Source organism: Cherax quadricarinatus, chromosome 49 (genome assembly GCF_038502225.1).
Source record: "Cherax quadricarinatus isolate ZL_2023a chromosome 49, ASM3850222v1, whole genome shotgun sequence".
Classification (NCBI taxonomy): Eukaryota; Metazoa; Arthropoda; class Malacostraca; order Decapoda; family Parastacidae; genus Cherax; species Cherax quadricarinatus.
This window is the reverse complement of record NC_091340.1, coordinates 6978465-7006363: the sequence shown is the minus strand read 5'-3', so window position 1 is coordinate 7006363 and position 27899 is coordinate 6978465. Positions and strand designations below refer to the sequence as shown.

General features: G+C 46.6%; 1 protein-coding gene across 2 annotated transcripts in view; it reads left to right on the top strand.

Moving 5' to 3' along the window:
* The window catches only part of LOC128705133 (uncharacterized), a 111142-nt gene that overhangs the window by 28891 nt on the left and 54352 nt on the right, over positions 1-27899 (top strand). The window contains exon 1 of one of the 2 annotated variants that reach the window (XM_070095163.1): positions 1912-3454. The exons of the other annotated variant lie outside the window; for it this stretch is intronic. Coding sequence (XP_069951264.1) covers positions 3415-3454 — 40 coding nt within the window. The 5' untranslated portion in view covers positions 1912-3414. Of the gene's footprint in view, positions 1-1911; positions 3455-27899 lie in introns of those variants that run through there. 2 annotated transcript variants of the gene reach the window in all.

The window sequence follows — 27899 nt, the reverse complement described above, 5'->3', positions numbered from 1 at the left end:
AACACTCTAACACTACATTTTTAAACCTACCCCATACCTCTTCGACCCTATTGCCTATGCTCTCATTAGCCCATCTATCCTCCAATAGCTGTTTATATCTTACCCTAACTGCCTCCTCTTTTAGTTTATAAACCTTCACCTCTCTCTTCCCTGATGCTTCTATTCTCCTTGTATCCCATCTACCTTTTACTCTCAGTGTAGCTACAACTAGAAAGTGATCTGATATATCTGTGGCCCCTCTATAAACATGTACATCCTGAAGTCTACTCAACAGTCTTTTATCTACCAATACATAATCCAACAAACTACTGTCATTTCGCCCTACATCATATCTTGTATACTTATTTATCCTCTTTTTCTTAAAATATGTATTACCTATAACTAAACCCCTTTCTATACAAATTTCAATCAAAGGGCTCCCATTATCATTTATACCTGGTGCCCCAAACTTACCTACCACACCCTCTCTAAAAGTTTCTCGTACTTTAGCATTCAGGTCCCCTACCACAATTACTCTCTCACTTGGGTCAAAGGCTCCTCATTCACTTAACATCTCCCAAAATCTCTCTCCTCTACATTCCTTTCTTTTCCAGGTGCATACACGCTTATTATGACCCACTTTTCGCATCCAACCTTTACTTTAATCCACATAATTCTTGAATTTACACATTCATATTCTCTTTTCTCCTTCCATAACTGATCCTTCAATATTACTGCTACCCCTTCCTTTGCTCTAACTCTCTCAGATACTCCAGATTTAATCCCATTTATTTCCCCCCACCGAAACTCCCCTACCCCCTTCAGCTTTGTTTCGCTTAGGGCCAGGACATCCAACTTCTTTTCATTCATAACATCAGCAATCATCCGTTTCTTGTCATCCGCACTACATCCACGCACATTCAAGCATCCCGGTTTTATAAAGTTTTTCTTCTTCTCCTTTTTAGTAAATGTCTACAGGAGAAGATAAGATAAGATTTCGTTTGGATTTTTAACCCCGGAGGGTTAGCCACCCAGGATAACCCAAGAAAGTCAGTGCGTCATCGAGGACTGTCTAACTTATTTCCATTGGGGTCCTTAATCTTGTCCCCCAGGATGCGACCCACACCAGTCGACTAACACCCAGGTACCTATTTGCTGCTAGGTGAACAGGACAACAGGTGTAAGGAAACGTGTCGAAATTTTTCCACCCGCCGGGAATCGAACCCGGGCCCTCCGTGTGTGAAGCGGGAGCTTTAGCCACCAGGCCACCGGGCCACTAGAGAAGGGGTTACTAGCCCATTGCTCCCGGCATTTTAGTCGCCTCATACGACACGCATGGCTTACGGAGGAAAGATTCTTTTCCACTTCCCCATATATATATATATATATATATATATATATATATATATATATATATATATATATATATATATATATATATATATATATATATATATATATATTAATCAATGTTTTAGGTGACATTTAATGACCCTCGTGTAGTAGATAGACTTCAAACCAAAGTAACTAATCTTAATATATATTGCTTTACATCCGCTCAGTCGTATTATTAGTTCGATTTATGTCGTCTGATTGTCAACGTTTTTTAATGTTATGAAGGCCGTGGGTGCCACGTTAAATGACGTCAGCAAATCATGGCACTGGAGGTTACTTCCTCTTCGTGGCACTGCTTTTAAAACAAAAAAAATCCTGTCTTGGCACTGCTTGGAACTACGCTCCAGGAAGTGTCGATGTCACTTCAGTTCTGCCTTCACGATTTCACAAATTCCGAAGAATTCACGAAGCTAAAATGTAGGCCTGTGTGGTGTGTTTATATATGAGTGGAGGAGTGTAGCGACCCCCGGCAGCTAAGCAGGCAGTGTGGGTGCAGCAGGCAGCAGGCAGGACACATACACTGCAGCAGCAGGTCTGCAGTGATGGTGTGCTGGCCGTGGTGGTCAGTCATATTCCCTCGCTCCTCTCTGGTCCACACCTGCGCCAGCGAGCCTACTCACTCGCAACTTTGTGTGAAAGGCACTGGGTACTTTTAGCCCCTTCGTCTGAGTGCTACCAGTCCCCTCGTCTGAGTACTGCCAGCCCCCTCGTCTGTGTGCTACCAGTCCCCTCATCTGAGTGCTATCAGCCCCTTCGTCTGAGTGCTACCGGCCCCCTCGTCTGAGTGCTACCGGCCCCCTCTTCTGAGTGTTACTAGCCCCCTTGTCTGAGTGTTACCGGCCCCCCTCGTTTGAGTGCTACCAGCCTCCTTGCTGAGTGCTACCAGCCCCCTCGTCTGAGTGTTACCAACCCCCTCGTCTGAGTCTTACCAGCCTCCTCGTCTGAGTGTTACCAGCCCCCTCATCTGAGTGTTACCAGCTCCCCTCGTCTGAGTCTTACCAGCCTCCTCGTCTGAGTGTTACCAGCCTCCTCGTCTGAGTGCTACCAACCCCTTCGCTCTGAGCGCTACCAGCCCCCTCATCTGAGTGTTACCAGCCCCCTCGTCTGAGTGCTACCAGCCCCCTCGTCTGAGTGCTACCAGCCCCCTCGTCTGAGTGCTACCAGCCCCCTCGTCTGAGTGTTAACAGAAAAAACGGGCATGTAAAATCAGTTTCTGACGAGGGTATTGTATTTAAGATATCTTAAGAGTAAGATATGAAGCAGTAAAGAAGTTATAATGTGAAACTATCACAAGTCATCGTTAACAAGCATATGCAATATTTTATGAAGTTGAGGAAAGTAAAATAATGGAACCGTAAGAAATATTCCTTTGATTAACATCTGAGATCACGGGCCAGTAGGTAAGATCTCTCTCTGTACATGGAAGGAGCGCTCTTACGGTATCCTGAGTTGAAAAAGGGGTGATGTTATCTTGAGTGGAACACATGACAGTGCTGGAGTCACCAGTTGTGATGTTATCTTGAATGGAACACATGACAGTGCTGGAGTCACCGGTTGTGATGTTATCTTGAGTTGAACACATGACAGTGCTGGAGTCACCGGTTGTGATGTTATCTTGAGTTGAACACATGACAGTGCTGGAGTCACCGGTTGTGATGTTATCTTAAATGGAACACATGACAGTGCTGGAGTCACCGGTTGTGATGTTATCTTGAATGGAACACATGGCAGTGCTGGAGTCACCAGTTGTGATGTTATCTTGAATGGAACACATGACAGTGCTGGAGTCACCGGTTTTAAGACTGGAGAAGTTACTGGAGGTGAGACTGAGTGCCACTTTACATGGGATTGGTAGTGCCAGTGTTGACACTGCCGATGTGTTCATACCGGTGTGTTCATAGTCAATCCTGGCAGCCCACACGGCCGAGTGTCCACCGTATTCATGGCAGCTAGTGCCTCGCCGTGTGGATAAGACAGCAGTGTTACTCTTTAACTCGGGCGTTGAGCATTCTACTCTCAGCCTAGCCAAAAACCTACGATATGGATATTACACGAACTCAGCACTACACCTTGCTGACTGGTAAGTCAAGCTTATTGGTTCCTTGTATGTTGACTAATAAACATACACTCTCAGTAAAGATACCTAGGTGTTACACATGTGTCTTATTTGTCGACTCGTCGGGTTTATGCACTGATCTAATAAACGTAATTAATGAATGAGGCTACAGAAAGGGAGGAGAATGATTTGTTGTATAGCTAACATACATATACCTAGTACTGGAGTTCGAATCTTCAGTATGGCTGGAAAACATTAGGACGTGTTACCATAAGACACCTGCTGTCCCTGTTTATCCATCAGTATAAGATGAGTACCTGGGTGTTAGTCGACTAGTGTAGGTCGCATCCTGGGACAAAACTGACCTAATTTGCTTTCTATATAGTCTGTATACTTTGTACATGTTCTTGTAGAAATAAGATTATTATTATTATTATTATTATTATTATTATTATTATTATTATTATTATTATTATTATTATTATTATTATTATTATTATTATTATTATTATTATTATTATTATTATTATTATTATTAATAATATTATTATTATTATCATTATAGTATATTACTGTAACAATAATGTACCTATTACTGTGATCTGGTCCTCTTTTTAATGTAAATAACTCAGTTTACCTTATTCCTAGTATATCTCCTTTGTATTGGAACTGATTTTCACATAGTTACGTAGCATTTTTTAACTGTTCCAGTTTAAATAATAAGATATTACAAGGACCCCAATGGAAATAAGTCACTGTCTGACTTTTTTGGGTTATCCCAGGTAACCCACACACATGCTGCTATGTATGATAATTTATGTAACTGTATTTATGTGTACCTGTAACTGATTAAACTTACTTAATAATCTGCCTTCACTCTTCTCGAGGGAACTGTTGAAAACAGTAATAAACTAACAGTAATAAACCAACAGTGATACACCAAATTAATATTGTATGGTTTTAGGCAGGTGTTGTACCTGTAATCACTGTTGCTTGTGCAGGTATGCAACACTGACACATCTTGTGACACTGACCTGTTTACGTACCTACACTGCTACCTACACAGGTACCTACACTGCTACCTACACAGGTACCTACACTGCTACCTACACAGGTACCTACACTGCTACCTACACAGGTACCTACACTGCTACCTACACAGGTACCTACACTGCTACCTACACAGGTACCTACACTGCTACCTACACAGGTACCTAGACTGGTACGTACCTACATAGGTAAAATTATCTTTATTAGAGGGTTTGGTTTGAGAAAGATTTACCTAGTATGGGCCAAGCCTGCTGCAGTGTTCCTTCATTCTTATGTTCTTATTTGTGTTTGTAAAGGCAGAGTCTCAGCTCCCGGCCCCGATTCTTAAATGACAAACAATGTGGGACTAACACTGCCAGTGGTGTTTACCTCACACGTCACAGATATCGTACAGGAACAGATATGTGGTAGAGATCAGGTTTGTCTTCCAAAGCTGTCAAGATGGGCAGCTCTAAATAGCTGTAGTGCAGGTGTTGACACAGGTGTGCCCGCAGCAATGTTGCTTATCTATACAGAGATGATGATATTATTAGTATTACTATTATTATTTATTATTATTATTGGTATTATTATTATTATTGGTATTATTATTATTATTATTTTTATTATTATTATTATTATTATTATTATTGGTGTTATTATTATTAGTGTTATTATTATTATTATCATTATTATCGCCTGGACTGAGACATAATCAGGTTCAACATCTAGTGAAACTTAGTCAGACTTGCTCTGAAAACTGTTTCCGTACCATACTTGTCAGCACCAGCTGGCAGTCAGGCGGTGCTGACTTCATACAGTTAACCTCTGAACATGGGCTAAGAGGTCCATGGCCCTTCCTTGGGCCACTATAAAAACACTTTTTTTTTTGCTAATACCTTAAAAGTGAACATATCTTGACCTTTAAAACCCCATGATTGCATTAAAGAAGTCTCGCCTCCAGCGATGCAGGAAAGAATGACCCTTCCTGGAATATTTCTGGATCCTGCCTCCTGGCTCTAGCTTTCCTAGCTTAAACCTATATACAAGGATGGCCTTGCTTTCTTAGACAACTCCGGCATCCTGCCAGACTGGCTGCAGCTTTCCTACCATGGGCCACAATCCGGCCCCGGCTCCACTCTTCCTCAATATCACAATTTACTCGACATCCGGCCTCACCCGGGACTCAGAATCATAATTAATTCACGCGTCCTTCACGCCCGCATATGCAAACAGAAGTTACACTTCAGTGAACGGTCTCTTCTAAATGTACAATATATATTTTTTTTCACGTTATTGTTATCAGGCAGAGGCAGGGGGAGGGTGGACGGTCTGGGACGCGTTTATGTTTCAAGGAAAAATATTTTTGTTTTTTATAGCCGGCTGTTAAAAATGTTGGAGAGGGTACAGAGATGAGATGATGCTGGATGCTGTGTGAAGATCAGAGGTGTGTGTACTGGATGCTGTGTGAAGATCAGACGTGTGTGTACTGGATGCTGTGTGCAGATCAGAGGTGTGTGTACCGGATGCTGTGTGAAGATCAGAGGTGTGTGTACTGGGTGCTGTGTGAAGATCAGAGGTGTGTGCACTGGATACTGTGTGAAGATCAGACGTGAGTGTACTGGATGCTGTGTGCAGATCAGAGGTGTGTGTACCGGATGCTGTGTGAAGATCAGAGGTGTGTGTACTGGGTGCTGTGTGAAGATCAGAGGTGTGTGTACTGGATGCTGTGTGCAAATCAGATGTGTGTGTATTGGATGCTGTGTTAAGATCAGTGTGTGTACTGGATGCTGTGTGAAGATCAGAGGTGTGTGTACTGGATGCTGTGTGAAGATCAGGGGTGTGTGTACTGGATGCTGTCTGAAGATCAGGGGTGTGTGTATTGGATGCTGTGTGAAGATCAGATGTGTGTGTATTGGATGCTGTGTGAAGATCAGAGGTGTGTGTACTGGATGCTGTGTGCAGATCAGAGGTGTGTGTATTGGATGCTGTGTGAAGATCAGAGGTGTGTGTACTGGATGCTGTATGAAGATCAGGGATGTGTGTATTGGATGCTGTGTGAAGATCAGAGGTGTGTGTACTGGATGCTGTATGAAGATCAGGGATGTGTGTATTGGATGCTGTGTGAAGATCAGAGGTATGTGTACTGGATGCTGTGTGAAGATCAGAGGTGTGTGTACTGGGTGCTGTGTGAAGATCAGAGGTGTGTGTACTGGATGCTATGTAAAAATCAGAGGTGTGTGTACTGGATGCTGTGTGAAGATCAGAGGTGTGTGTACTGGAAGCTGTATGAACATCAGGGATGTGTGTATTGGATGCTATGTGAAGATCAGAGGTGTGTGTACTGGATGCTGTGTGAAGATCAAAGGTGTGTGTACTGGATGCTGTGTGAAAATCAGGGGTGTGTGTACTGGATGCTGTGTGAAGATCAGAGGTGTGTTTACTGGATGCTGTGTGAAGATCAGGGGTGTGTGTACTGGATGCTGTGTGAAGATCAAAGGTGTGTGTACTGGATGCTGTGTGAAAATCAGAGGTGTGTGTACTGGATGCTGTGTGAAGATCAGACGTGTTTGTACTGGATGCTGTGTGCAGATCAGAGGTGTGTGTACCGGATGCTGTGTGAAGATCAGAGGTGTGTGTACTGGATGCTGTGTGAAGATCAGAGGTGTATGTACTGGATGCTGTGTGCAGATCAGAGGTGTGTGTACTGGGTGCTGTGTGAAGATCAGAGGTGTGTGTACTGGATGCTGTGTGAAGATCAGAGGTGTGTGTACTGGATGCTGTGTGCAGATCAGAGGTGTGTGTACTGGATGCTGTGTGAAGATCAGAGGTGTGTGTACTGGATGCTGTGTGCAGATCAGAGGTGTGTGTATTGGATGCTGTGTGAAGATCAGAGGTGTGTGTACTGGATGCTGTATGAAGATCAGGGATGTGTGTATTGGATGCTGTGTGAAGATCAGAGGTGTGTGTACTGGATGCTGTATGAAGATCAGGGATGTGTGTATTGGATGCTGTGTGAAGATCAGAGGTGTGTGTACTGGATGCTGTGTGAAGATCAGAGGTGTGTGTACTGGGTGCTGTGTGAAGATCAGAGGTGTGTGTACTGGATGCTATGTAAAAATCAGAGGTGTGTGTACTGGATGCTGTGTGAAGATCAGAGGTATGTGTACTGGAAGCTGTATGAAGATCAGGGATGTATGTATTGGATGCTGTGTGAAGATCAGAGGTGTGTGTACTGGATGCTGTGTGAAGATTAGGGGTGTGTGTACTGGATGCTGTGTGAAGATCAGAGGTGTGTGTACTGGATGCTGTGTAAAGATCAGAGGTGTGTGTACTGGATGCTGTGTGAAGATCAGAGGTGTGTGTACTGGATGCTGTGTAAAGATCAGAGGTGTGTGTACTGGATGCTGTGTGAAGATCAGAGGTGTGTGTACTGGATGCTGTGTGAAGATCAGAGGTGTGTGTACTGGATGCTGTGTGAAGATTAGGGGTGTGTATACTGGATGCTGTGTGAAGATCAGAGGTGTGTGTGCTGGATGCTGTGTGAAGATCAGAGGTGTGTTTACTGGATGCTGTGTGAAGATCAGAGGTGTGTGTACTGGATGCTGTGTGAAGATCAGAGGTGTGTGTACTGGATGCTGTGTGAAGATTAGGGGTGTGTATACTGGATGCTGTGTGAAGATCAGAGGTGTGTGTGCTGGATGCTGTGTGAAGATCAGAGGTGTGTTTACTGGATGCTGTGTGAAGATCAGAGGTGTGTGTACTGGATGCTGTGTGAAGATTAGGGGTGTGTGTACTGGATGCTGTGTGAAGATCAGAGGTGTGTGTACTGGATGCTGTGTAAAGATCAGAGGTGTGTGTACTGGATGCTGTGTGAAGATCAGAGGTGTGTGTACTGGATGCTGTGTAAAGATCAGAGGTGTGTGTACTGGATGCTGTGTGAAGATCAGAGGTGTGTGTACTGGATGCTGTGTGAAGATCAGAGGTGTGTGTACTGGATGCTGTGTGAAGATCAGAGGTGTGTGTACTGGATGCTGTGTGAAGATCAAAGGTGTGTGTACTGGATGCTGTGTGAAAATCAGAGGTGTGTGTACTGGATGCTGTGTGAATATCAGAGGTGTGTGTACTGGATGCTGTGTGAAGATCAGAGGTGTGTGTACTAGATACTGTGTGAAGATCAGAGGTGTGTGTACTGGATGCTGTGTGAAGATCAGAGGCGTGTGTACTGGATGCTGTGTGAAGATAAGAGGTGTGTGTACTGGATGCTGTGTGAAGGTCAGGGGTGTGTGTCTTGGATGCTGTGTGAAGATCAGAGGTGTGTGTACTGGATGCTGTGTGAAGATCAGAGGTGTGTGTCCTGGATGCTGTGTGATGATCAGAGGTGTGTGTACTGGATGCTGTGTGAAGATCAGAGACTGGATGTGTGTGCAGATCTGGATGCTGTGTGAAGATCAGAGGTGTGTGTACTGGATGCTGTGTGAAGATCAGAGGTGTATGTACTGGGTGTGTGTACTGGATGCTGTGTGAAGATCAGAGGTGTGTGTACTGGATGCTGTGTCAGATCAGAGGTGTGTGTACTACTGGATGCTGTGTGAAGATCAGAGGTGTGTGTACTGGGTGCTGTGTGAAGATCAGAGGTGTGTGTACTGGATGCTGTGTGAAGATCAGACTGGATGTGTGTATCTGGATGCTGTGTGAAGATCAGGTGTGTGTAGATGTGTGTGTCAGAGGTGTGTGTACTGGATGCTGTGTGATGCTGTGTGAAGATCAGTGTACTGGTGTGTGTACTGGATGTTGTGTGAAGATCAGAGGTGTGTGTACTGGATGCTGTGTGAAGATCAGGGGTGTGTGTACTGGATGCTGTGTGAAGATCAGAGGTGTGTGTACTGGATGCTGTGTGAAGATCAGAGGTGTGTGTACTGGATGCTGTGTGAAGATCAGAGGTGTGTGTACTGTATGCTGTGTGAAGATCAGAGGTGTGTGTACTGGATGCTGTGTGAAGATCAGAGGTGTGTGTGTACTGGATGCTGTGTGAAGATCAGAGGTGTGTGTACTGGATGCTGTGTGAAGATGAGAGGTGTGTGTACTGGATGCTGTGTGAAGATCAGTACTGGTGTGTGTACTGGATGCTGTGTGAAGATCAGAGGTGTGTGTACTGGATGCTGTGTGAAGATCAGAGGTGTGTGTACTGGATGCTGTGTGAAGATCAGAGGTGTGTGTACTGGATGCTGTGTGAAGATCAGAGGTGTGTGTACTGGATGCTGTGTGAAGATCAGAGGTACTGGATGCTGTGTGAAGATCAGAGGTGTGTACTGGATGTTGTGTGAAGATCAGAGGTGTGTGTACTGGATGCTGTGTGAAGATCAGAGGTGTGTGTACTGGATGCTGTGTGAAGATCAGAGGTGTGTGTACTGGATGCTGTGTGAAGATCAGAGGTGTGTGTACTGGATGCTGTGTGAAGATCAGAGGTGTGTGTACTGGATGCTGTGTGAAGATCAGAGGTGTGTGTACTGGATGCTGTGTGAAGATCAGAGGTGTGTGTACTGGATGCTGTGTGAAGATCAGAGGTGTGTGTACTGGATGCTGTGTGAAGATCAGAGGTGTGTGTACTGGATGCTGTGTGAAGATCAGAGGTGTGTGTACTGGATGCTGTGTGAAGATCAGAGGTGTGTGTACTGGATGCTGTGTGAAGATCAGAGGTGTGTGTACTGGATGCTGTGTGAAGATCAGAGGTGTGTGTACTGGATGCTGTGTGAAGATCAGAGGTGTGTGTACTGGATGCTGTGTGAAGATCAGGGGTGTGTGTACTGGATGCTGTGTGAAGATCAGAGGTGTGTGTACTGGATGCTGTGTGAAGATCAGAGGTGTGTGTACTGGATGCTGTGTGAAGATCAGAGGTGTGTGTACTGGATGCTGTGTGAAGATCAGAGGTGTGTGTACTGGATGCTGTGTGAAGATCAGAGGTGTGTGTCCTGGATGCTGTGTGATGATCAGGGGTGTGTGTACTGGATGCTGTGTGAAGATCAGGGATGTGTGTGAAGATCAGAGGTGTGTGTACTAGATGCTGTGTGAAGATCAGAGGTGTGTGTACTGGATGCTGTGTGAAGATCAGAGGTGTGTGTTCTGGATGCTGTGTGAAGATCAGAGGTGTGTGTATTGGATGCTGTGTGAAGATCAGAGGTGTGTGTACTGGATGCTGTGTGAAGATCAGAGGTGTGTGTACTGGATGCTGTGTGAAGATCAGAGGTGTGTGTACTGGATGCTGTGTGAAGATCAGGGGTGTGTGTACTGGATGCTGTGTGAAGATCAGAGGTGTGTGTACTGGATGCTGTGTGAAGATCAGAGGTGTGTGTACTGGATGCTGTGTGAAGATCAGAGGTGTGTGTACTGGATGCTGTGTGAAGATCAGAGGTGTGTGTACTGGATGCTGTGTGAAGATCAGAGGTGTGTGTACTGGATGCTGTGTGAAGATCAGAGGTGTGTGTACTGGATGCTGTGTGAAGATCAGAGGTGTGTGTACTGGATGCTGTGTGAAGATCAGAGGTGTGTGTACTGGATGCTGTGTGAAGATCAGAGGTGTGTGTACTGGATGCTGTGTGAAGATCAGAGGTGTGTGTACTGGATGCTGTGTGAAGATCAGAGGTGTGTGTACTGGATGCTGTGTGAAGATCAGAGGTGTGTGTACTGGATGCTGTGTGAAGATCAGAGGTGTGTGTACTGGATGCTGTGTGAAGATCAGAGGTGTGTGTACTGGATGCTGTGTGAAGATCAGAGGTGTGTGTACTGGATGCTGTGTGAAGATCAGAGGTGTGTGTACTGGATGCTGTGTGAAGATCAGAGGTGTGTGTACTGGATGCTGTGTGAAGATCAGAGGTGTGTGTACTGGATGCTGTGTGAAGATCAGAGGTGTGTGTACTGGATGCTGTGTGAAGATCAGAGGTGTGTGTACTGGATGCTGTGTGAAGATCAGAGGTGTGTGTACTGGATGCTGTGTGAAGATCAGAGGTGTGTGTACTGGATGCTGTGTGAAGATCAGAGGTGTGTGTACTGGATGCTGTGTGAAGATCAGAGGTGTGTGTACTGGATGCTGTGTGAAGATCAGAGGTGTGTGTACTGGATGCTGTGTGAAGATCAGAGGTGTGTGTACTGGATGCTGTGTGAAGATCAGAGGTGTGTGTACTGGATGCTGTGTGAAGATCAGAGGTGTGTGTACTGGATGCTGTGTGAAGATCAGAGGTGTGTGTACTGGATGCTGTGTGAAGATCAGAGGTGTGTGTACTGGATGCTGTGTGAAGATCAGAGGTGTGTGTACTGGATGCTGTGTGAAGATCAGAGGTGTGTGTACTGGATGCTGTGTGAAGATCAGAGGTGTGTGTACTGGGTGCTGTGTGAAGATCAGACTGGTGTGTGTACTGGATGCTGTGTGAAGATCATGCTGTGTGAAGATCAGGGGTGTGTGTACTGGATGCTGTGTGAAGATCAGAGGTGTGTGTACTGGATGCTGTGTGAAGATCAGAGGTGTGTGTACTGGATGCTGTGTGAAGATCAGAGGTGTGTGTACTGGATGCTGTGTGAAGATCAGAGGTGTGTGTACTGGATGCTGTGTGAAGATCAGAGGTGTGTGTACTGGATGCTGTGTGAAGATCAGAGGTGTGTGTACTGGATGCTGTGTGAAGATCAGAGGTGTGTGTACTGGATGCTGTGTGAAGATCAGAGGTGTGTGTACTGGATGCTGTGTGAAGATCAGAGGTGTGTGTACTGGATGCTGTGTGAAGATCAGAGGTGTGTGTACTGGATGCTGTGAAGATCAGAAGATCTGTGTGAAGATCAGGTGTGTGTACTGGATGCTGTGTGAAGATCAGAGGTGTGTGTACTGGATGCTGTGTGAAGATCAGAGGTGTGTGTACTGGATGCTGTGTGAAGATCAGAGGTGTGTGTACTGGATGCTGTGTGAAGATCAGAGGTGTGTGTACTGGATGCTGTGTGAAGATCAGAGGTGTGTGTACTGGATGCTGTGTGAAGATCAGAGGTGTGTGTACTGGATGCTGTGTGAAGATCAGAGGTGTGTGTACTGGATGCTGTGTGAAGATCAGAGGTGTGTGTACTGGATGCTGTGTGAAGATCAGAGGTGTGTGTACTGGATGCTGTGTGAAGTGAAGATGAAGATGAGAGGTGTGTGTACTGGATGCTGTGTGAAGATCAGAGGTGTGTGTACTGGATGCTCTGTGAAGATCAGAGGTGTGTGTACTGGATGTTGTGTGAAGATCAGAGGTGTGTGTACTGGATGCTGTGTGAAGATCAGAAGTGTGTGTACTGGATGCTGTGTGAAGATCAGAGGTGTGTGTACTGGATGCTGTGTGAAGATCAGGGGTGTGTGTACTGGATGCTGTGTGAAGATCAGGGGTGTGTGTACTGGATGCTGTGTGAAGATCAGGGGTGTGTGTACTGGATGCTGTGTGAAGATCAGGGGTGTGTGTACTGGATGCTGTGTGAAGATCAGGGGTGTGTGTACTGGATGCTGTGTGAAGATCAGAGGTGTGTGTACTGGATGCTGTGTGAAGATCAGGGGTGTGTGTACTGGATGCTGTGTGAAGATCAGAGTTGTGTGTACTGGATGCTGTGTGAAGATCAGAGGTGTGTGTACTGGATGCTGTGTGAAGATCAGGGGTGTGTGTACTGGATGCTGTGTGAAGATCAGAGGTGTGTGTACTGGATGCTGTGTGAAGATCAGAGGTGTGTGTACTGGATGCTGTGTGAAGATCAGGGGTGTGTGTACTGGATGCTGCTTGGAAATCAGATAAATGGGATCCGATGTAAGAAATTATTATTATTATTATTATTATTATTATTATTATTATTATTATTATTATTATTATTATTATTCGTGGTAAATCTCTAAAGCAGCAATGAACGTACATTGTTGGGGATGGAAGCAAATCAGATGTGATCCGTGGTCCCATTTACAGGGACCCCTGTAAATGGGACCACGTAGGATTAAAGATTCTAGGACCGCTAGATTTAAAATCTCTGGGACAACGGAGTTAAAGACTGGGACCGCTGGGTTTAAAGACTGGGGCCACGGGAGGTTAAAGACTCTGGGGCCACGGGAGGTTAAAGACTCTGGGACCACGGGAGGTTAAAGACTCTGGGGCCACGGGAGGTTAAAGACTCTGGGACCTCGGGAGGTTAAAGACTCTGGGACCACGGGAGGTTAAAGACTCTGGGGCCACGGGAGGTTAAAGACTCTGGGACCACGGGAGGTTAAAGACTCTGGGACCACGGGAGGTTAAAGACTCTGGGACTACGGGAGGTTAAAGTCTCTGGGGCCACGGGAGGTTAAAGACTCTGGGACCACGGGAGGTTAAAGACTCTGGGGCCACGGGAGGTTAAAGACTCTGGGACCACGGGAGGTTAAAGACTCTGGGACCACGGGAGGTTAAAGACTCTGGGACCACGGGAGGTTAAAGACTCTGGGGCCACGGGAGGTTAAAGACTCTGGGACCACGGGAGGTTAAAGACTCTGGGACCACAGGAGGTTAAAGACTCTGGGACCACAGGAGGTTAAAGACTCTGGGACCACGGGAGGTTAAAGACTCTGGGACCACGGGAGGTTAAAGACTCTGGGACCACGGGAGGTTAAAGACTCTATAACTACGGGAGGTTAAAGACCCGCCCTGACTGAAGACTAAGTTGACGCAGCAAATGGGACCAGGTAGTGTGGTGGCGGCTGTGGTGGTGTTTTATTTCTCAGCAAAAACCTTCTGCCGCCACTGGTACTAAAAACTGAGTGGAACCTTTAGCCTTAAGACGCAATATTGCTTCAGCTTAACGGTCTAGCTAGTAAGCTTGAGCTTTGTCTGAGTTTTTTAGAAGATTATCTTATTAATGAAAATAAGATACCAGATAAATTAACCAAATTTACAAAATTTGCTTGTAACAGATAAATCAACTGCATATATAAATCTAGATGTAATCCTGTTAACCCTTTTGAGGCCTAGTTCCTAGGCCTCTCGTGTATCCACATACTCTTGCGCTACCCTCCACAGGATGGATATGACCTGCACAATAAATCAGCCACTTCGGGGGAAAATCTGAAAGTTTAAGCCTGGGTAATTCACACACATGTTACTTTGCAGTAAGATCACAGTAAACAGGTAATATCACAATATACAAAACAACCACTGTGAAAAAAATAGTGAACGTCCAAGCGTTTCGTGATGTCTCACATTATGAAGGACCTGTACAAATTAACAGAAGAGTAGATGGCTTATAAGGCTGAGACATCACCTCACGCACGATATTACACTCGTCCCAGGATGATGCGGGTGGCTGGGTCAAGGACCTGTCACGCATGGCTTAAATTCTTGAAAATTGTATTAATTGGATTGTATTTACGTGGATCTGTAACTTAGTAAATTTACTTCTTTGCATAGAGAATCTCGGGTTGTGGTGCTCAGGGGTGTACGCGCCTTCCTGCTCCGCTTATAAGAGAAAGGACGATGGTTCAATCCCAGGCGAGGGTGAGATGAATATGTAAGTCTCCTAACACCTGCTGCTTCTTTCTTTACCCAGCGGTAGGTACGTAGCTAGGTACTCACCTATTTGTGGTTGGAGAGGTAGATTCATAGCTCCTGGCTCCGCCTTTTCGCTACTCGCTACTAGGCCTATTCTCTCCGTACTCTAAGAGCCTTATCGTACCTCTTCTTAAAGCTATGTATTGATCCTGACTCCATTACATCACTCTCCAGATTGAACGACGGTTGTGGGGAAGGTCTCAAGCATTATCATGTGTGAAATAAGCCACACGGCTGGGGTTCTTTGGGTTACTCTGGGTTATTAACACCCAGGGGTTAATTGGGTCCTGAGGGGTTAGTCCAGGGTTCTTACACCAGTGGGAAGTGCCCAGGGGGGCCGGAGTGAGTCATGTTTCAAAGGGAGGCGAGGAGAAACACTGCTGATGTTTGTACTTGTGATGATGCCTGACACCTGCTGGTGCAGTTATGTGTCCTTGTGGGTGTGTGTCACCACCCCCACACCACCACACCCACACCACTACACCCACAAACCCACACTCTCACCCACATCCAAATACCCCTACTTCCACACAACCACCCAAACACACACACACACACACACACACACAGTAATAGAGCGATGAGAGTAATAGAGCGATGAGAGTAATAGAGCGATGAGAGTAATAGAGCGATGAGAGTAATAGAGCGATGAGAGTAATAGAGAGATGAGAATAACAGAGCGATGGTTGACACACTGGCCGAAGTGGCCAGAGGGGCTCATGCAAGCAGGGCACGGCTACTGATCATGGGTGACTTCAATCACAGGGAAATCGATTGGGAGAACTTGGAGCCACATGGGGGCCAAAAAACGTGGAGGGCTAAGATAATGGAGGTGGTACTGGAAAACCTCATGTACCAACACGTAAGGGACACTACCATATAGAGAGGAGAGGATGAACCAGCGAGACTGGACCTTGTATTCACCTTAAGCAGTGCAAATATTGAGGACATCACATATGAAAGACCCCCTCGGGACCAGTGATCATGTGGTTCTGAGCTTCGAATACATAGTAGAGTTACAAATGGAGAGGGAAGCAGGAAGGGCAGGACGAATGAAGCCAAACTACAAGAAAGGAGACTACACAGCATGTAGAATTTTCTGCATGGGGTTCAGTGGGACAGAGAACTGGCAAGGAAGTTAGTAAATGAGATAATGGAATATGTGACAACAATATGCAAGACAGCTGAGGAGAGGTTTGTACCCAAGGGTAACAGAAATAATGAGAAAGTCAGGATGAGCCCTTGGTTCACCCAAAGGTGTAGAAAGGTAAAATCCAAGTGTGCTAGAGAATGGAAGAAGTATAGAAGGCAGAGGACCCAGGAGAATAAGGAGAGCAGTTTCAGAACCAGAAATGAATATTCACAGGTAAGAAGAGAGACCCAACGACAATACGGAAATGACAGCAGCGAAAGCCAAATCTGACCCAAAGCTGTTGTACAGCCACATCAGGAGGAAAACATCAGTCAAGGACCAGGTAATCAGGCTGAGGAAGGAAGGAGAGGTCACAAAAAATGACTGCAAAGTATGTGGGGAACTCAACATGAGATTCAAAGAAGTGTTCACAGAGGAGACAGAAGGGCCTCCAGAAAGGCAGAGAGGTGGGGTACACCACCAAGTGTTGGACACAATACTTACAACCGAGGAAGAAGTGAAGAGGCTGCTAAGCGGGCTAGATACCTCAAAGGAGATGGGGCAGGATAGCATCTCTCCATGGGTCCTGAGAGAGGGAGCAGAGGCACTTTGTGTACCACTAACAAGTATCTTCAACACATCTGTCTAAACAGGGCGACTACCTGAAGTATGGAAGACAGCAAATGTAGTCCCAGTCTTTAAAAAAGGAGACAGACACGAAGCATTGAACTACAGACCAGTGTCACTGATGTGTATAGTATGCCAGGTCGTGGAGAAGATTATCAGAAGAAGAGTGGTGGAGCACCTAGAAAGGAATAAACTTATCAACGACAGCCAGCACGGTTTCAGGGACAGGAAATCCTGCATCACAATGGTCCAAGTCGGACCGAAACGTCGTCGTAAGCTTCTCTCTTTTATGTGTGGGTTATTTGTGTATCAACTGGAGTTCTATGATAGGGTGATGGCAGTTAGACAAGAGAGAGAGGAGTGGGTAGATTGCATTTTTTTGGACTGTAAGAAGGCGTTTGACACAGTTCCACACAAGAGATTAGTGCAAAAGCCGGACGATCAGGCAGGGATAACAGGGAAGGCACTACAGTGGATCATGGAATGCCTGTCAGGTAGGCAACAGCGAGTTATGGTATGTGGCGAGGTGTCAGAGTGGGCGCCTATAACAAGCGAGTTGCCACAGAGGTCAGTCCTAGGACCGGTGCTGTTTCTGGTATTTGTGAACGACATGACGGAAGGAATAGACTCCGAAATGTCCCTGTTTACAGATGATGTGAAGTTGATGAGAAGAATTCAATCGGACGAGGACCAGGCAGAACTACAGAGGGATCTAGACAGGCTGCAGACCTGGTCCAGCAACGGCTCCTGGAGTTCAACCCCACCAAGTGCAAAGTCATGAAGATTGGGGAAGGGCAAAGAAGACCACAGACGGAGTACAACCTAGGGAGGGCCATAGCCTACAAACCTCACTCAAGAAAAAGATCTTGGGGTGAGTATAACACCGGGCACATCTGAGGCGCACATCAACCAAATAACTGCTGCAGCATACTGGCGCCTGGCAAACTTCAGAACACCATTCCGACGTCTTAATAAGAAGTCATTTAGGACCCTGTACACTATGTATATATATACACAGAGATACACACCTCTCGGTGTATATATATATACACAGGTGCCCGGTGGTCTGGTGGCAAAAGCTCTCGCTTCACACGGTGAAGGGTCCGGGTTCGATTCTCGGCGAAGGGGTGGAAACATTGGGCGTGTTTCCTTACACTGGTTGTCCCTGTTCACCATCAGTAAAATGGGTACCTGGGTATTAACCGACTGGTGTGGGTCGCATCCTGGGATAAAACTGACCTAATTTACCCGAAATGCTCAGCATAACAAGCGGCTTTCTATATAGTAGTATGTCAGTGATGTCAGCTATGGTCTGTATACCTTGTACATGTACTTGTAGTAAATAAAAATATTATTATATTATTTTTATTATATAGATACACACCTCTCAGTGTATATACTCTGAGAGATACAGCTCTTTGTGTATATAAACTGAGATATATACACTTATTGGTGTATATACACTGATAAATACCCACCCCTCTGCATACTGTATATATGCCCTTGTGAAAGACTCTCATATATATATATTCAGAATCTGTATAATTGCCGTAATCTATATATATATATATATATATATATATATATATATATATATATATATATATATATATATATATATATATATTAATATTTTCTTTGGTTTATATAAATTAGATCCATTTATAATTAATATAATTTGGAAAGAATTTAATAATACATTGGACAAATAATAAAATTTAAAATTTTTAATTCTTGAGTAGAATAGTTTGTTCATGGGTTGTGTGAAGGACCTGTCTAGTTGGGCCAGCGGGCCTACTGCAGTGTTCCCTTTCACATGAGTCGCCCGTCAGGTGTTGCTTTGTTGTGGGATGTGATAGTGAGGTGTGGGATAGACCCTTTATATACCTTCCTTTGATGCATTACTTTCATTGTTCCTTGATAATGTGAGTAGTCACGAAAGCGCTTGGAATTTTTCTATTCTTTCACAGTGGTTGTTTTGCATATTCTAAAATCACCTGTTTGCTGTGATCTTATTGCATATATATATATATATATATATATATATATATATATATATATATATATATATATATATATATATATATATATATATATATATATAACTGCTTTACTTCTGTGGATCAAGATCTAATGTATGAGGAAGTTTGGATCAAGGCTCCATAAACCACAGGACTCCACTGGTCTGCAGGTACCTAGAACCTGGTTCGGGGACCTGGAACCTTCCTCAGGTACCTGGAACCTTTGTCAGGTACTAACGGGCACACATAACCTTGTAAAAATGCTGAACACTAACCAAAGGTAAAGGTCACGAGGTCGTCCATGGTACCTGCTTTGTACAGGACCCCGTGTGGGACACGTGGTGGGGTCGTACACGGTTTCTACTACACAGGAACCTGTGTGGGGGCACGTGGTGGGGTCGTGCACGGTTTCTAGTACACAGGACTCCGTATGAGAACACGTGGTGGCCTCGGGCAGGTGGGAGGTACACGGGGTCCACCACCTGCCCGTCTAAGCTGTACCACAAGGTCAATCTTGTTTATCCTTTCTATTTTCTCTTCCTACTGACAGCACTGTGTTTTGTGACACTTGTTGTGTGTGGCACGACACATAAGGTGTTCAGTTCAGTCTCTTAGTATTGATAGAGGGTGTTCAGTCTCTTAGTATTGATAGAGGGTGTTCAGTCTCTTAGTATTGATAGAGGGTGTTCAGTCTCTTAGTATTGATAGAGGGTGTTCAGTCTTTTAGTATTGATAGAGGGTGTTCAGTCTCTTAGTATTGATAGAGGGTGTTCAGTCTCTTAGTATTGATAGAGGGTGTTCAGTCTCTTAGTATTGATAGAGGGTGTTCAGTCTCTTAGTATTGATAGGTGTTCAGTCCGGTATCGTTAATACATAGTATTGTGTTTTGTTGTGTGTCGTGACGAGAATATAAGTGAAGTCATCTTAGTGGACTTTCTGTGTATTCTGAAGAATAAAATATCAGTGCCTGGTGTCCTGTAGTGGAGGACATCATGGAACTAGGTGGAGGGTGTTCCGGGGGGTCAACGCCCCCAAGACCTGGTCCACGACCAGGCCTCCAATGATACCAGGAAACTGTCCTAGTATCAGTGGAAACTGAATTTGGTGCAGAGGTGAGTCAGCTCGATTAAGTCACAGCGAGGAAGCGAGGGAAGTTAGGTTAGGTAAAGTTAGTTTAAGTTAGGTTAGGTTAGGTAAGGTTTATCAGGAAACAGGACAAGTGTTTCCCTGACGCAGGTCTTAGACATATGATAATAATAATCTTTATTTACTACAAGTACATGTACATGGTATACAGTCCTAGCTGACAACAATGACATACTACTATATAGAAAGCTGCTTGTTATGCTGAGCATCTCGGGCAAATTAGGTCAGTGTCCCAGGATGCGACCCACACCAGTCGACTAACACCCAGGTACCCATTTTACTGATGGGGAACATAGACAACAGGTGGAAAGAAACACGCCCAATGTTTCTACTCTGGCTGGGAATCGAACCCAGGCCCTCGCCGTGTGAAGCGAGAGCGTTAACCACCAGGCCACCAGAGCCCCACTGCAGCCCCACCGCAGCCACTGGAGCTTTTGGTCATCTGACCGAGGCCTTCCGTTGGCTTACTCCTCCACATCTTCAAAAATTATGGCTGTGGTTATAACCATTTCATGGCGAGGGAGGTTAATGTCACTGGTCATCTTCCGCCCAAGTATTTCTACGGTGTTTTCATTAATTCACCACCTTCGTTATATGCTCCATCACCTTCGTTATATGCTCCATCACCTTCGTTATATGCTCCATCACCTTCGTTATATGCTCCATCACCTTCGTTATATGCTCCATCACCTTCGTTATATGCTCCATCACCTTCGTTATATGCAAGATATATTTCTAGAAATAGTCTTCATTCGTTATAGCCGGGTTTGTTGTATCCGGTGGAGACCAATACTAATGTATAATATTTCTAATCAGAATTTTTTGTTTACGTTGAGGAACTTAACTCGCGAAATCGTAATGACACGATTGCACGGTACAGGGTGGGGATCGAACTCGTGGAAAGTGAGTCGTAAAACTCCAGGCCATTGTGTAAACCACTGGACCAGCTAGAGATGTTAGCACGAGTCCACTGGGGCCCATGCTAACTTTCCCATAGTGTATAAACATACCCAGTTGGATGAATCTTGTATGCAACTGGCCCAGTGGTTTACCCATTGGCCTGGAGTTTCACGACTCACTTGCCGTGAGTTCGATCCCCACCCGTACCGTGGGTTGAGGAAACATCGTAGTTAATGTGGTATTTATCACGTTTCACGACCCACACTCTTATATACCTCAGTAGGAGTGCGGCAGGTCGTGTGCTGGTTCCTCTTGTACACGTTGCAAATACGGGGAAAAAAGTTCCCAGAATGTTTTAGTTCCTCATACGTTGCAAATACGAGGAAAAAAGTTCCCAGAATGTTTTAGTTCCTCATACGTTGCAAATACGGATAAAAAAAGTTCCTGAGAAGATTTTCGCAGTGCCGGGGCGGCGTCACTCAGGAGTCGAGGTGAAGAACCAGCTTCCTGAACCTTGGTAAAGACTCGCCTGTATGAACCTCTCTTGTAGGTTAAACCTTATGGACACTGTACTCACCTCAGGGGTCGATTCACAGCTCCTGGCTCCTGTAACCGGGGTGTCGGTCGTGTAGAGGATCTACATCATCACGTAGATTAGGATGGTTGCAAACCTACCTGACTATGAGGTCTCTCAGCTCAGGCTGACACTACTGAAGTCTCTCAGCTCAGGCTGACACTACTGAAGTCTCTCAGCTCAGGCTGACACTACTGAAGTCTCCCAGCTCAGGCTGACACTACTGAAGTCTCTCAGCTCAGGCTGACACTACTGAAGCCTCAGCTCAGGCTGACACTACTGAAGTCTCCCAGCTCAGGCTGACACATCTTAACACTATGTGACCCTCCTTTATGATAAAATATAGCTAGCTTTTGTTCCCACTATGTAACTCATACGGGTAGCAGCACACTGCTGGTGTATCCAATACTGATCAAAATATAAAGCCACTTCCTGAGGGAATGTCAAGAGACGAAGTGCATTTGAAGGCAGGTTAGGGTAGGTAAGGTCTGTCAGGAAACAGGACAAGTGTTTCCTGACGAGGGTCATATGATGACCCGCAGCTGGAGTTTATGGTCATCTGACCGAGGCCTTACGCTGGCTTACTGGTTCATCCTTTTAAAAATTATGGTTATGATTACAGCCATATTTTGATAAGTAGTTGAAGGAAGTATTAATATTTTTGAAAGTCAGCTGGAGTGCTGAGGGTGAGCGGCAGAATGGCGAGGCTGTAAATGAATGGTAGCCGCACGAAACCGTTTTTATCGCACCAACGTTTCGCTCAGGGAAACTCTTAGTCCCGGACATTGGTATGAGGATGTTCAAGGTCCGGGTCGTGAAAACAAGTTATCCAGAAGTCCTTGAAAATCTGTTAAGGTCTGAATAACTGGATATCTGACCCCCCTATCCTATCTCAACCTTTACGTGACTCCAAACTGTATAGTGCTCCATGGCTGGCTGTCTGACCTCCTCACGTAGAGAGCTGCATGGCTGGCTGTCTGATCTCACGTAAAGCTGCATGGCTGGCTGTCTGATCTCCTCACGTAGAGAGCTTCATGGCTGGCTGTCTGATCTCCTCACGTAGAGAGCTGCATGGCTGGCTGTCTGACCTCCTCACGTAGAGAGCTGCATGGCTGGCTGGGTCTGACGTGGATCTATGGCAGTAACTTCAATGTGAAAAATTTCATTGGCTGGTTTACTGGCCCGTAGGTCGCCCTGATCAACCAGTTTTTCTCCTCAGCACGTCATTACTGTCTGACTAGTAGATAACTTCGTGTGGGCTGCCTTTCTGGCTAGTAGATAGCTTGGTGTGGGTTGCCTTTCTAGCTTGTAGGTAACTTCGTGTGGGCTGCCTTTCTGGCCTGTAGGTAACTTCGTGTGGGCTGCCTTTCTGGCTTGTAGGTAACTTCGTGTGGGCTGCCTTTCTGGCTTGTAGGTAACTTCGTGTGGGCTGCCTTTCTGGCCTGTAGGTAACTTCGTGTGGGCTGCCTTTCTGGCCTGTAGGTAACTTCGTGTGGGCTGCCTTTCTGGCCTGTAGGTAACTTCGTGTGGGCTGCCTTTCTGGCTTGTAGGTAACTTCGTGTGGGCTGCCTTTCTGGCTTGTAGGTAACTTCGTGTGGGCTGCCTTTCTGGCTTGTAGGTAACTTCGTGTGGGCTGCCTTTCTGGCCTGTAGGTAACTTCGTGTGGGCTGCCTTTCTGGCCTGTAGGTAACTTCGTGTGGGCTGCCTTTCTGGCTTGTAGGTAACTTCGTGTGGGCTGCCTTTCTGGCTTGTAGGTAACTTCGTGTGGGCTGCCTTTCTGGCTTGTAGGTAACTTCGTGTGGGCTGCCTTTCTGGCCTGTAGGTAACTTCGTGTGGGCTGCCTTTCTGGCTTGTAGGTAACTTCGTGTGGGCTGCTTTTCTGGCCTGTAGGTAACTTCGTGTGGGCTGCCTTTCTGGCTTGTAGGTAACTTCGTGTGGGCTGCCTTTCTGGCCTGTAGGTAACTTCGTGTGGGCTGCCTTTCTGGCCTGTAGGTAACTTCGTGTGGGCTGCCTTTCTGGCCTGTAGGTAACTTCGTGTGGGCTGCCTTTCTGGCCTGTAGGTAACTTCGTGTGGGCTGCCTTTCTGGCTAGTAGATAACTTCGTCTAAGCTGCCTCATCTGTAGGCTGCCTAATAGTATTCAAAGCCTATTTACTACACTAGGGTCATTAATAATGCCACCGTATCATCACCTCCTGACAAGAGTTCTCTAATTCCTAAACTACGGATTAAAGCAAACTCTCAGGAGTCCCGTAACTCAGTCGCTGACCATGTTCGCCCATCACTAAATAGGTACCTGGGTGTTAGTAGACTGGTGTGGGTCGCATCCTGGGACAAAACTGACCTAATTTGCCCGAAATACTCTGCATAACAAGCGGCTTTCTATATAGTAGTGTGTCATTAATGTCAGCTATGGTCTGTATACCTTGTACATATACTTGTAGAAATAAAGATTATTATTATTATTATTATTATTATTATTATTATTATTATTATTATTATTATTATTATTATTATTATTATGATTATTATATAAACTGAGAGAAATACACCTTTCAGTTTTATTATTGTTGTTGTAGTTAATATTATTTTTGTTCATTTGTACCAGCTAGCAGTGAGCTACACTGAAGTATTCCACAAATATAATATTATTCCTCCACTTAAGTGGCTGTCTTGCAGATTTACTATAATAAAAGCCACGAAAATAAGTGAAAAATAGAGCAGTGCTTGTGAAAGCCTTAGTGAACGTAAATACCAGAGGTTCATGAAGGAGCTAAAGATGGAGTCTTCCTCTGATAAGTGAGTTTTGTTGTTTGTGGAGACCAGAGAGCAGGAGTGAGTGGGGGAGGTGGAGGAGTGAGTGGGGGAGGTGGAGGAGTGAGTGGGGGAGGTGGAGGAGTGAGTGGGGGAGGTGGAGGAGTGAGTGGGGGAGGTGGAGGAGTGAGTGGGGGAGGTGGAGGAGTGAGTGGGGGAGGTAGAAGAGAGTGAGTGGTGGAGGTGGAGGAGTAAGTGGTGGAGGTGGAAGAGTGAGGGGGGGAGGTGGAAGAGTGAGTGGTGGAGGTGGAGGAGTAAGTGGTGGAGGTGGAAGAGTGAGTGGTGGAGGTGGAAGAGTGAGGGGGGGAGGTGGAAGAGTGAGTGGTGGAGGTGGAAGAGTGAGTGGGGGAGAGGTGGAGAAGAGAGTGACTGATGTGGTGTAGAGTGAACGTGAAAGGGGAGTGAATATAATAATGATATACATTATCATCATGACGATAAGTTAGACACACGTGCAGCAGTTACGTCTCTTTACCCCGAAACGTTTCGCTTACACAGTAGCCATCATCATATACAGAGGCATCATATAAATTTAATTCTCCAGGTTGTGGGCACCATACACCTCTGGTGTTATGGTACACAAGATGACCTTCACCAGCTGAGTCCCTGACCATCTCTGACCTGTCACACCAAGTATTTGTTTAACAGCTGGTGTCCCCGGCCGTGCATGAACCAGCTGGTGTCCCCGGCCGTGCATGAACCAGCTGGTGTTCCCGGCCGTGCATGAACCAGCTGGTGTCCCCGGCCGTGCATGAACCAGCTGGTGTTCCCGGCCGTGCATGAACCAGCTGGTGTCCCCGGCCGTGCATGAACCAGCTGGTGTTCCCGGCCGTGCATGAACCAGCTGGTGTTCCCGGCCGTGCATGAACCAGCTGGTGTTCCCGGCCGTGCATGAACCAGCTGGTGTTCCCGGCCGTGCATGAACCAGCTGGTGTTCCCGGCCGTGCATGAACCAGCTGGTGTCCCCGGCCGTGCATGAACCAGCTGGTGTTCCCGGCCGTGCATGAACCAGCTGGTGTTCCCGGCCGTGCATGAACCAGCTGGTGTTCCCGTACGTGCATGAACCAGCTGGTGTCCCCGGCCGTGCATGAACCAGCTGGTGTCCCCGGCCGTGCATGAACCAGCTGGTGTTCCCGGCCGTGCATGAACCAGCTGGTGTTCCCGGCCGTGCATGAACCAGCTGGTGTTCCCGGCCGTGCATGAACCAGCTGGTGTTTCCAGCCGTGCATGAACCAGCTGGTGTTCCCGGCCGTACATGAACCAGCTGGTGTTCCCGGCCGTGCATGAACCAGCTGGTGTTCCCGGCCGTGCATGAACCAGCTGGTGTCCCCGGCCGTGCATGAACCAGCTGGTGTCCCCGGGAGTGCATGAACCAGCTGGTGTCCCCGGCCGTGCATGAACCAGCTGGTGTCCCCGGCCATGCATGAACCAGCTGGTGTCCCCGGCCGTGCATGAACCAGCTGGTGTTCCCGTCCGTGCATGAACCAGCTGGTGTCCCCGGCCGTGCATGAACCAGCTGGTGTCCCCGGCCGTGCATGAACCAGCTGGTGTCCCCGGCCGTGCATGAACCAGCTGGTGTCCCCGGCCGTGCATGAACCAGCTGGTGTCCCCGGCCGTGCATGAACCAGCTGGTGTTCCCGGCCGTGCATGAACCAGCTGGTGTTCCCGGCCGTGCATGAACCAGCTGGTGTTCCCGTCCGTGCATGAACCAGCTGGTGTCCCCGGCCGTGCATGAACCAGCTGGTGTCCCCGGCCGTGCATGAACCAGCTGGTGTCCCCGGCCGTGCATGAACCAGCTGGTGTCCCCGGCCGTGCATGAACCAGCTGGTGTCCCCGGCCGTGCATGAACCAGCTGGTGTCCCCGGCCGTGCATGAACCAGCTGGTGTCCCCGGCCGTGCATGAACCAGCTGGTGTTCCCGGCCGTGCATGAACCAGCTGGTGTCCCCGGCCGTGCATGAACCAGCTGGTGTCCCCGGCCGTGCATGAACCAGCTGGTGTTCCCGGCCGTGCATGAACCAGCTGGTGTTCCCGGCCGTACATGAACCAGCTGGTGTTCCCAGCCGTGCATGAACCAGCTGGTGTTTCCGGCCGTGCATGAACCAGCTGGTGTTCCCAGCCGTGCATGAACCAGCTGGTGTTTCCGGCCGTGCATGAACCAGCTTTTAACGCAGTTGGAGAGAAATTGTAAATGATTATATTATACTATAGAATATATCTGGTTGAACGTATATTCCCACCAGCAGAACGTATATTCCCACCAGCAGAACGTATATTCCCACCAGCAGAACGTATATTCCCACCAGCAGAACGTATATTCCCACCAGCAGAACGTATATTCCCACCAGCAGAACGTATATTCCCACCAGCAGAACGTATATTCCCACCAGCAGAACGTATATTCCCACCAGCAGAACGTATATTCCCACCAGCAGAACGTATATTCCCACCAGCAGAACGTATATTCCCACCAGCAGAACGTATATTCCCACCAGCAGAACGTATATTCCCACCAGCAGAACGTATATTCCCACCAGCAGAACGTATATTCCCACCAGCAGAACGTATATTCCCACCAGCAGAACGTATATTCCCACCAGCAGAACGTATATTCCCACCAGCAGAACGTATATTCCCACCAGCAGAACGTATATTCCCACCAGCAGAACGTATATTCCCACCAGCAGAACGTATATTCCCACCAGCAGAACGTATATTCCCACCAGCAGAACGTATATTCCCACCAGCAGAACGTATATTCCCACCAGCAGAACGTATATTCCCACCAGCAGAACGTATATTCCCACCAGCAGAACGTATATTCCCACCAGCAGAACGTATATTCCCACCAGCAGAACGTATATTCCCACCAGCAGAACGTATATTCCCACCAGCAGAACGTATATTCCCACCAGCAGAACGTATATTCCCACCAGCAGAACGTATATTCCCACCAGCAGAACGTATATTCCCACCAGCAGAACGTATATTCCCACCAGCAGAACGTATATTCCCACCAGCAGAACGTATATTCCCACCAGCAGAACGTATATTCCCACCAGCAGAACGTATATTCCCACCAGCAGAACGTATATTCCCACCAGCAGAACGTATATTCCCACCAGCAGAACGTATATTCCCACCAGCAGAACGTATATTCCCACCAGCAGAACGTATATTCCCACCAGCAGAACGTATATTCCCACCAGCAGAACGTATATTCCCACCAGCAGAACGTATATTCCCACCAGCAGAACGTATATTCCCACCAGCAGAACGTATATTCCCACCAGCAGAACGTATATTCCCACCAGCAGAACGTATATTCCCACCAGCAGAACGTATATTCCCACCAGCAGAACGTATATTCCCACCAGCAGAACGTATATTCCCACCAGCAGAACGTATATTCCCACCAGCAGAACGTATATTCCCACCAGCAGAACGTATATTCCCACCAGCAGAACGTATATTCCCACCAGCAGAACGTATATTCCCACCAGCAGAACGTATATTCCCACCAGCAGAACGTATATTCCCACCAGCAGAACGTATATTCCCACCAGCAGAACGTATATTCCCACCAGCAGAACGTATATTCCCACCAGCAGAACGTATATTCCCACCAGCAGAACGTATATTCCCACCAGCAGAA